The sequence below is a fragment of the Megascapheus bottae genome, chromosome 10 (genome assembly GCF_031878675.1).
Source record: "Megascapheus bottae isolate mThoBot1 chromosome 10, mThoBot2.hap1, whole genome shotgun sequence".
In the NCBI taxonomy this organism is placed as follows: Eukaryota; Metazoa; Chordata; class Mammalia; order Rodentia; family Geomyidae; genus Megascapheus; species Megascapheus bottae.
The window spans coordinates 10,292,501-10,304,291 of NC_143518.1; the positions used below are offsets into that span (position 1 = coordinate 10,292,501).

The following is an 11,791-nucleotide window of genomic DNA, read 5'->3' on the forward strand; positions in this document are numbered from 1 at the left end:
TCTAGGTCTACAAATAGGAATATGATGAACAGATAAGGGAAATGTGAGATATACCCATATATATTCCCAGATACAATAGTTTTACATATATATGAATAAATATGAGCATATATTCATATATTTATGTGCATATATGAATATTCATATATATTCATAAGAATTAATCTTCATATGAATATTATGTAATTTTCAGGAGAGTATTGTGAACTTGAAATCAACATGTTAATGAAACAAGACATTCCCACAAAGACAGGCATCACTTATTTTCTCTCCTCTATAGAATCTGGGGAAACAATCACTCGATATATGGCTTTTTTTTCTATATCCTGGTGGTCCTGAAATTTAGCATCATAGTGTATGGCCTTATGTATCTCAGATTTCTCTCTTTTGCTGTCCCTTGGTTATCCCATATTTTTACAGTATTTCACCTTGTTATCTGATATATTGGATATATGCGTATTTGGTTATTTGAATTCAGATAGGGAAGGGGGAAAACAAGATGAGGGGAGGGGTCGGAGGAGGGAAATGGGGACCAAGACATAAGAAATGGTATCAATGTATGTGAAGTAATGCACCTTCTATCTGGTGAATATAATGTAACCCTTCTATTAATTATAATAATAATACATGAATAAAAGAAAACTGAAAAGAATTAATCTATTGGGTAATCAGAAAACATACTCAGTTTTTGTTGGAGAAATAGTATTGAATTTCCCATTTAGATGTCCAAATTTCATTTTTCCCATCATGCTTATATCTGTGCTCATATATAATAACCTTGAGAAAGTTCAAGGACAGTGATCAACCCCGAGCTCAAACCCAGGACTGGCAAAAAAAAGGTTTTTAAAAAGCTAATATATAAAAATTCTTAAAATGACATTTATGGTTATGTGGATATTGGTGTAATAACATTTATGGATGATGAGCAGTATATAAATATGCACCCAATATGCACCATACTAACTATTCCCCACCAGAAGTTTGTTTATAAACGTATTAATGTACATTCTCTATTCTTTTCTCTGTCTCTCTGTGTCTCTTTGTGTTTCTCTTTTCCTCTGGCCCCTCTCCCTACTTCATAATCACAACATTGGTATCACTTATTATTAGTATTAACATGAAATCACATAATATAAAATCCTAACTGCTAAAACAATGTTACCAATAGTCAACAAAATTCCCAATTATTTATACAAAGTAGAATTACAAAACTAAAGAGCTGCTTCCCTGACGAAACCTTCATTCTTGGATAAGGATGAATAATTTAATGAGAAAAAATGGCATATAAGAATTCTTTCATGTAGATAATAAAGGATAATTTTAGTTGAAAAACTTTTTCAAATAATAAATTAGACTTAAAAATATTCTTTGCTACTTACCTCATCTGATATCTATTGAAGTTGCCACGCTTTATTAGATGTGGGAGAGAGGAAGTCACAGTGGCCTGGGTGAAATAGCAGAATTTTCAGAAGACTTGAAGGAGTGGGGCCCATATATTAAGGTGAGAAAATTACTTTAACCAGAAGTAGAATCCAGCAAGAAAATTAATAGCATATGTAATTATTGAAAGGCTCATCAAGTGGACATCTTGAATAGATGATTTTCTGAAGGATAACATAGTGTAACTGTATGCTTATGGATCACAGTGGAAATTGTAGTTATTCATAGGGTTGAGAACGGAGGATCACGATTCAAATGCAGCCCTGACAGGAAACTCCATGAGACTCTTATCCACAATAAACAATCAAACCTGAAAGTGGATATATTAGGTGTATTAGGTGAATTCAGTGTTATTTTCAAACTTAATACATGATCCAATCAACTCCTCTCCTCTATCTCTCTCCTTTATCCCCTATCCTCTGTGTGTGTGTGTGTGTGTGTGTGTGTGTGTGTGCGCGCGTGTGTGTGTTGGTCCTGGGGTTTGAACTCACAATCTAAGCTCGATCCCTGAGATTTTTGTTCAGGACAAGTGTAGCAGCACCATTCCTAGCTGTTCCTGAGTAGTTTATTAGAGGTAGTCTAATGAACTAGTCTTATGCACTTGACTACTAGGGATGGTTTCAAATGGCAATCCTCAGATCTCAGCCTCCTGAGTAGGATTACAGGAGTGAGCAACCAGCACCTGGCTTCTCTAAATTAATAAAGAAAAACTTCAACAGGTTTATTAATGTACTGAAATGATTTTGATCATATTCACTTTCTTTCACCCTCTCCTTTGGCTCTCCTCGCTTCACAGGTACCTGAATCCTAATTGAACCTGTTATTCTCTATTTATTCAATTCTTGCTTAATTTACCAAGTTCCGTGTCTATAAAAGACACTTTCATACGTAATTTTTATATTTTATTTCATTTCCTTTAAAACCTCATAACAATCATATCACAAATACTGGAATTATCCCTATATTATGCATGGTGAATGTGGTTTAGTCATCTTAAAAGTAACCTTTCGGCACACAGGTAAACAGTGAGTAAAGACAGCTCTCAGCTATCTTCAATTACTTTTTGTATAAAGTTATTCTCTGTGAAATCAAACTGATTAATATTAAATCTAATTTTAGTAAAGAATGAAAATATGCAAATAGCTTTTATTTTCCTTCTTTTAAATACAAATTTAGGTTCAGGTCATATTAAAACACAACATACACCAACATTCCTACAGAATTAATCTTCCATCATGGCTACCAGTTTCAGTGTGGCAAACTCCAATAAGGAGTCTGAGTAGTTCTTACACAAAGAAATGACAGGGCTGGGAATGTGGTTAGTGGTAGAGTGTTGGCCTAGCATTCATGAAGCCCTGGGCTCAATTCCTGAGTACCATATACACAGAAAAAGCCAGCAGTGGCATTGTGGCTGAAGTGGTAGAGTGCTAGCTCCCGGGCACTGAATTCAAGCACCAGGACTGTCAGAAAAAAGAAAAAAGAAAAAAGAAAGTGAGGCAGAAAGGAAGGAGGGAAAGAAGGAAGGAAAACACCTATTTTCTAAGTAGCAATGCTAGATATCCCGAAATCATCACTCAACCTTTTATAAACACATAAATTGTCTACATAATATACAATATATACTGATGTAATGTATAAGAAAAGTTTATATATATTTTTTTTTATTTTTTTGCCTGTCCTGGGACTTGATCTCAGGGCCTGAGCACTGTCCTTTGGCTTTCCTCAAGTCCAGCTTGAATAAGTGAATAATAAACTCAGCTAAGCTATATAAAATGTCTGTGTTTGTGTTTATATATTAGGTACAGAGTTTATATGTATTATATATTATAGATGTACAAATATGTTTGCATATTTGTAAAACCATATTTATTACATATTTGTACATATTTACTACATAATAATAATGAATTAAGTTATCTAGATAGATACAGTATATAGATGTTGTTCATTTATGGGAGACAGAGACACTTATGTATTCTTTTTACAAAGAAATACAAAATACAAGGCAATATGATTTCTCCAAAATATACACCAATTATTAAATGTCAAGTAATCCAAGACTACTGTGTTTAGCAATTTCTTAGATTATTTACATATAGCACCTATGCCATGTTTTACATGATATAAAAATTAAGCAAAATAATGCTGAAATAACTTTTTATAAAAATAAAAGAAACATTAAAAGAAGTATTTACCAAATGTTATTAATATTGTACTTTACTCACAGTTCTTACTATAGCTATTTTGGGAGGGGCAGTAATGGGTTAGAACTCGGGCTTTGCATATGTTGGATAAAGTGCTCTATCACTTGAACCATGCTTCTTTGTTTTTTAATCTGATTATTTTGGGGATGAGGCTTAGGCTTATGCCAAGACTTGCATGGACTGTGATTTCCTATTAAGAGTTTCTGTACAGCTGATGTCACAAGCCTATATCATCATTCCCAGTTGTTTTCATTGAGTCTCATGATCTTTCATGTTTGTGCTTACCTGTAAGAACAATTCTTCCAATCATATCCTCCCATGTAATGCTGGGATAACTAGCATGTACCATGTCACCCAGCAAGTGAAATTATACCATACTCCACAGGACATTTGAAATGCAGTAAACTCTATATAAGAAGTAATGTGATTTTCTGTAATTTGCTATTTTCCTTCAAGTAATTATTAGTTTTTGTCTGAATTATTCTTTTTACAAAACAACTGATTTCACATACATAAACATATGGACTTCTGAATTGATAGTCTTGTTCGTTTGACTATAGTTTCCTTTCTATTAAAAAAAATCCCATAGATCATGTGAATTTCTAATGTGAATAAGAAGGAAGACAAAAACACAGGAGTTAACACTGCATACTCACAGTTAAGGATTCATCTTAACCTAAAGAAGAGAGCAAAGCTTTCTCATTAATTTTTCCAAATAAAAGCCTAAAGATGACATAACTTCAAGTACATAAAATCCTCCATATATTTTTTAAATGGCTCAATCGTATTCTCTTGTCTACAATGTGGGCCTTTTCTTGCATCACAAGCAAAGTCTCTGGGAACTCATTTCTTTATGGCCCAGGGGAAATTTCTGTCAGGTAATAATCTATAGAGGACAGGAAACAGGACCCAATTAAAATCCAAAAATTCACACAGCATTGAAGAATAGAATTAGTGTTAGCTATTAATGCTTAGAGTTGATAACTCATTTATAGGACTGGTAAACTTAGGGAACATAAATAAATCTTAATAATTTGAAGACTGTTTTGGAATCATCTGTGCAAATTTACCTTAAGAAAACATTCTATATTTTAATCATTCCAGATAAATTGACCTCAGTCATCCTCTATATAGAATACAGGCACTCAAAACATACACACACAAACACACACACACACACACACACACACACACACACACATAGACATACATACACACACTCACACAGAGAGTAACTGAGAGAGAGAGAGAGAGAAAGACATACAGATACAGAGAGATTATAGAGTGATTTAGTCATGAGAAAAATTTGAAGAATGAAATGGAAACTATTTAATTTAAAATGTCAAAATAGGGTTTGGGCTAGTTGATTAGTGGAAATGTACCTGTGTAGTAAGTCCAAGGTCCTGAGTTTAAATCCCTGTATTAGAATATGCAAAGTTTAACTCCTCCAAAATGTCCAAATATTTATGAAAATACAGGATTTGAGAAGTGGTGCTGTGGCTCAAGTGGTAGGGCAGTAGCCTTGAGCTGAAGAGGTCAGGGACAGCAACCGGGCCCCAGAGTTCAACTCCACAACATAAAAAGGCCTTTTCTGCCTAGGCTGGCTTTCAACCATAATCCTCAAATCTCAGTCCTCCTGAGTAATTAGGATTAGAAGCATGAGCCACTGGTGCCCAGCTAATTCTCAGGGTTTTTTCCCGCCTTTTCTTTTCTTCTTTTTTTTTTTTTCAGTTATAGGGCTTGAACTCTGGGCCTGGGATCTTCAGGTCAAGGCTACTGCCCTAGCCCTTGAGCCACAGCACCACATCCAGTTTACTAGTGGTTAACTGGAGTTAAGGGTCTCATGGACTTCAGTGCCCGGGCTGGTTTTGAACTGCAATCATAACATTTCAGCCTCCTGAATAGCTAGAATTACAGGTATGAGGCACTTCTCCCAATATCCCACTTTCTGAAACAACTTACTTGATAAAACTCTTGTTTTGTGAAATGGTCACTCACAGCTATAAAATTTCCATGCACACGATTGCAATTTCTGTATTCCAAAGGTTGTACAAGTTTCCATTTTCACCTTTTGGATTCTAGGCATTTATGGATTTCCTCTCTAATTTCTTCAATAGGCCACTTATCATTTTACATGATGTTTTTTCATCTCCATGAGTTTGAATAATTTCAGTTGTTTCTTTTGCTCTTGAGGTCTAGTTTTCCAAAAACAAGCTTTTGGTCTCATCGATCATTTCTGTTGTTAATTAAACACTTTGGCTGCATTCATATTTCTTATTTCTTTCTATGTAATTTTGGGGTTTGGATTGTTGGAATTAGAGTTTTCCTTAAATTATAGTTTGAAAATCTGAATTCACAAAAGCAAAACTAAAGAAATGAAATTGTATATAAGGCAAAATATTAGTTAGATGTTTGCATGTAATACTATTAATTAGTTATGAAAAGATAACAATGGCAGGGATTTTTAGTTATAATTCCCGAATATTAAATCACATACATTTTTTTCTTAGTAATGCCATTTTTAATTTTAGCACAAGAAATTTACAAGAAGCTAGCAAGAGCCACATAATTTCTGGAACTTTCTATTGTCATCACTCTGTAGCTTGTAGCAATTATTTGACTTTCAGTATCAACACTATTAGACCATCCTCTTGTCTCTCTCTTTGTCTTTCTCAGCATGTTCTTAAACTTTTCTCAGTTTTTAACAGCTACTTTGATTGCATTGTGATCACTTGTAATCACAAATGTAACCTTTCAAAATATTAAGTAATGTATTCCCAGGTTTTAAGGATCTTGACATAGTTTTCCTCTGAGTAAGCCTGTCATGAAGCTTGTGAAGAGTTTATATAGGTGCTGTGATGACAATTATTTCAAACTAGCCTTATTTTCTAATTTTCAAAAATGTTATTGTTATAATAAATATAATATACAAAATGATTACAATGACGTAAGTCAGAAAATGAGTATATTTCCTCGTGGAAAAAGTAATCCTTTCCTTCACTCAATTTTTTTTCACCAGCATTTCCCCGCCATCCCCATCTCCCCATTTAATTCTTTTTTTGGGCGACCTGCAAAGTCCTTTATTTTTTTCATATATTTTATTGTAATTAATAGAAAGGTTACATTACCTTCACCAGATAGAAGGTGCATTACTTCACATACATTGATACCCTTTCTCATATCTTGGTCCCAATTTCCCTCTGCCCATGCCTGCTGCTCAACTAGTTTTCCTCCCTTCCCTAACCCACTGCAAATGACCAAATATACATACATACAATATATCAGATAACCAGGTGAAATACTGTAAAAATATGAAATAAACAAGGGACAGCAAAAGAGAGGAGAGATAACATAGTACATTAAAGACAACAATCACTCATTATATGGCTTTTTTTTCTATATCCTGACATCCTTGCATTTAGCGTCATACTACATAGCCTTCTGCATCTAGATTTTGTTCTATTGTGAATCTCTGCTAGGAGAGCCCAAGGTTTCTATTGATTATGACAAATCAGGAAAACCATTGAGCTTATGTTTCTTTGAGTCTGGCTTACTTCACTTAATATGGTTTTTTTCCTAAGTCTTTCATTTCCTTACAAATGGGGCAATTTTATTCTTTCTGACAGCAGCATAGAATTCCATTGTGTATAAATACATCTTGTTGATCCACTCATCAACTGAGGGACATCTGGGTTGGTTCCATATCTCTGCTATGGTAAATAGTGCTGCAATGAACTAGGGCCAGTGGATTTAGTATGTCCTTGTTTCTGCACGAGTAGGTAAATGCCAAGTAGTGGAATTGCTGGGTCATAGGAGAGCTCTATGTTTAGTCTTTTGAGGAACTGCCATACTGCTTTCCATAGTGGATGAAAGAGTTTGCACTCCCACCAACAGTGTAGTAGTGATCCCTCCTGGCCACATACCCTCCAGCATCTGTTGTTATTAGATTTCTTGATCCTGGCCATTCTAACTGGAGTGACATGGAATGTTAGAGCTGTTTCGATTTGCATTTCTTTTCTGGCCAGATATGTCGAGCATTTCTTCTTGTGTCTATAAGCCAATCTTATTTCTTCCTCAGTGAAGATTCTCTTTATGTCTTTGGCCCATCCTTTAATGGGATGGTATTTTCTTTGGAGATTAGTTTGGGAGTGATTCAATTTTTTGAGCTGTTGATATATTTAGATATGAGGCCTTTGTCCATTGTATGGTTAGTGAAGATCTTCTCCCACTCTGTAGGCTTTCTAGTTAATTTGCTAGCTATGGCCTTTGTCATTCAGAAACTCTGCAGTTTAGTGCAGTCCCACTTATCCAGCCTTTCTCTGATTTGTTGTGTTTCTTGGTCCATATTAAGAAAGTTTTGACCTGTGCCAAGGAGACATAGTGTATCTCCTATTCATTCTTATAAAGTTTTTGATGTATCTTCTTTTACCTCCATGTCTTTGATCCATTTGGAGTTAAACCTGGTGCAGAGTGACAAAGAAGGATCCAACTTAATTTTCTGCAGGAGCTTAACCAGTTCTGCCAGCACCACTTGTTGAAGATGCTGCCTTTCTTCCAATTTATATTTTTGCTCCTTTATCAAAGATTAGGTGGCCATAGGTCTGGGTCCTTAGTTCTATTCCATTGGTCTTCAGGCCTGTTCTTGTACCAGTACCAAGCTGTTTTGGTCACTATAACTTGGATAATAGAGTCTAAAGTTTGGTATTGAAATTCCTCCTGTGCTGTTCTTTCTGCTGAGAATTGTTTTTGCTATACAGGGTCTTTTATTATTCCTTATAAAATGTTGGATTGCCTCTTATATTTCCTTAAAGAATGACACTGGGGTATGGATGGGTATTGCATTGAATTTGTAGATAGCCCTTGACAGGATTGCCATTTTCACAATGTTAATTCTTCTGATCCAGGAGCATGGGAGGTTTTTCCATTTCCTCAGTTCTGCTTTAATTTCCCTTTTCAGGGTTTTAAAGTTTTCCTCAAAAATGTCCCTTACATTCCTAGTTAAGTTAATACCTAGGTACTTTATTTTCTTTGAGGCTATTGCAAAAGGAGTTGCTTTACTGATTGTTGCCTCATTCCTCTAATTATTGGCGTATAAGAAGGCAGATGTTTTTTGAGGGTTAGTTTTATACTCTGCTTCCTTGACAAAGTTTTGAATCAGCTCACGAAGCTTGAGATTGAAGTCTACAGGGGTCTTTAAATACAAAATCATGTCATTTGCAAAGAAGGAAAGTTTCCCTTCCCTTTTTGGATCCCCTTTATGCTTGCTTCTTGCCTCATTGCTTGGGCTAGGAATTCTAATATTATGTTAAACAGGAGTGGAGACAGTGGGCATCCTTGTCTCGTTCCTGAGTTTAGAAGGAATAGCGTTAGCTTTTCACCATTAAGTATAATGCTAACTGTGGTTTTGTCATACACAGCCTTTATTATACTGCACTCTCCCCAGTTATGTAGTTCTTTTTCAGATAGTTGCATTAAATAACACATTCAACTATTTACATCATAACACAAAGATCCTATGAGTGTTTAAACCCGTGTCTAGCAATAATGAAATAAACGTATCAGTCAGACTTTCTGTATATTAGTCTATTTTTTTCCCAATAACAATTGTAAAGTATTAGCTTCTGCAGAACTTTCCATGCAGATGCTTTGATTTCCTTATTTTTCAGACTGTACATTATCGGGTTCAAAGATGGAGGCATCACAGAGTAGAAAACAGACAGTAAAAAATCTACAATATGTGGAGAATCAGGGACTGGCCTCAAATAGGCAGCAGCACCTGTCACCAAAAATGTAATCACAGCTATGAGATGGGGCACACAGGTAGAGAAGGCTTTGGACCGGCTTTGTAATGATGACAATCTCACCACTGTCTTGAAGACGTAAACATATGAAATACCAATGCCCACCAAGCAGAGAAATCCCCATATAAGCCCTATGGTCACACTAACACCGATAGTGACATGAGTCTTAGAACAAGAGATCTTCAGTAGGGAGGGGACATCACAGAAAAACTGTGGAACTTTTTTGGACCCACAGAAAGATGAAGAGAAAGTTCCAGCTGAGTATAAAACCGCTAAGAGGCTCCCAAACATCCAAGATATAGCTACCATCTGAACACAGACTCCCCTGTTTATGATGACATCATAGCGTAGGGGGTGACAGATGGCCACATAACGGTCATAGGACATGGCTGTCAAGATGCAAAACTCAGAACTAGCAAAATGAATCACCAAAAAAACCTGACACACACATCCTGGGAAAGAGATGATGCTCCTGTGTGTGAAAGAGTTCAAAATGAGGTTTGGGACAGTGGCTGAAATGAGACCTGCATCAAACAAGGACAAGTTCTTCAGGAAGAAGTACATGGGGGTGTGAAGACACCTGTCCACAGTGACAAGAACGAAGATGAGAAGATTCCCCATGAGAGCCTCCAGGTAGATCAGCAGGAAGAGAAAGCCATGGAAGACCTGGAGCTGCTGGCTGTCAGAGAACTGGGTGAGGAAGAAGTCCATGTCCACAGTGAAGTTGTCCATGGCGTCCACTGCATTTATCTCACATGAGACCAAGCAAGTGCAGACAATTTCTTCCCGTCTATCAGAACATCTTCACTCCTGTAAGAAATCAACTACGTTGTACTTATAAAACACAATCATTTTTTCTTGTGTAAATGCATGTTTAGGTTCTGTCATACAGAAGTATCAGTGTCAATATGTGTTAGAGCAACATATGGTGGGAGCGTCAATTACACAGAGTACAAATATGCAGCTCATATGAACCATACTAAATATTCCCCACCAGAAGTTTGTTTATAAATGTATGAATGTACATTCTCTATTCTCTGTTCTATCTCTCTCTGTCTCTGTGTCTCTGTTTCCTCTCCCTCCTCTCCCTTCTTCATAATCACGACATGGTTATCACATGCTAGTATTATTGATGTGAAATCAGATAATATAAAATCCTAAGTGCAAAAACAATGTTACTAACAGTCAACAAAATTACAAATTATTTATGCAAAGTAGAATTATAGAACTGATGAGCTACTTCCTTGACTAAACATTCATCCTTGGATAGAGATGAATAATTTCGTCGAAAAAAATGGCATATAAGAATTCTTTCATGCAGATAATAAAGGATAATTTTAGTTTTTAAAATAATAAAAATTCTTTACTTCTTACCTCATCTAGTATCTATTAAGTGGCCAAGCCTTCTCAAATGTGGAAGAGAGGAATTCATAGTGGCCTGGGTAACATAGCAGAATTTTCAGAAGATTTTAAGGGGCAGGGCACATATATTAAGGTGAGAAAAATAGCTTTTAACCATAAATAGAATCCAGCAAAGAAATTGATATTATATCTCATTATTGAAAGGCTCAGGAAGTGGACATCTTGAAAAGATGATTTTTCTGAAGGATTAAATAGTGTAGCTGTGTGCTTATGGATCTCATGTGTAATTTTAGCTATTCATTGAGTTGAGAACTGAGGGTCAGGATTCAAATGCAGCCCTGACAGGAAACTCCATGAGACTCTTATCTACAATAAACAATCAAACCCGAAAGTGGATCTATAGCTCAAGTGTTAGAACTTTAGCCTTGAGCAAAACAAAATGAAACAAAACAAATGCAAAACAAAACAAAACAAAATTCCAGGATATATGCATTAAGTTCAAGCTGAAGGATCAGCATACACACACACACACACACACACACACACACACACACACACACACACACACACTCACACTTGAATTTGAGAGGCCTGAGGGAATTAATTGCTGAACCAACCTTCTCTTAGAGGAGCAACCCTGGTCCAGACAGTTAAGAAATCCTGATATTTCTATAGAATGTACAGTAAGATATGATGCATTATATTAAAAAATTAGTATATATTACTTATAGTAGGGGAATTCAGTGTTAGTTTCATATTTAATACACGACCCAGTCAACTCATCTCCATCTCTCTTCTTTATCCCCTGCTTGTGTGTGTGTGTGTGTGCATGTGTGTGCGTTGGTCCTGTGGCTTGAACTCATAATCTAAGCTCAGTCCCTGAGCTTTTTTATTCAGGGCAACTGGAGCAGCACCACTTCTGGCTGTCTGATAGACTTGACTACTAGGGATGGTTTCAAATGGCAATCCTCAGATCTCAGCCTC

The 11,791-nt window shown here is 35.9% G+C and overlaps 1 protein-coding gene across 1 annotated transcript; it reads right to left on the bottom strand.

The window, feature by feature from the left end:
- Positions 1 to 9,202: 9,202 nt before the first annotated feature.
- LOC150057572 (olfactory receptor 14K1-like) lies at positions 9,203 to 10,177 on the bottom strand. The gene has a single exon (XM_090341590.1). It carries the CDS (start codon positions 10,175 to 10,177, stop codon positions 9,203 to 9,205), a length of 975 nt encoding a protein of 324 aa, XP_090197716.1.
- Between the last annotated feature and the right edge of the window lie 1,614 nt (positions 10,178 to 11,791).

Bases quoted from the DNA above. Each gene is read 5' to 3' on its own strand.
- LOC150057572 (XM_090341590.1), bottom strand. From the start codon at position 10,177: ATGGACAACTTCACTGTGGACATGGACTTCTTCCTCACCCAGTTCTCT.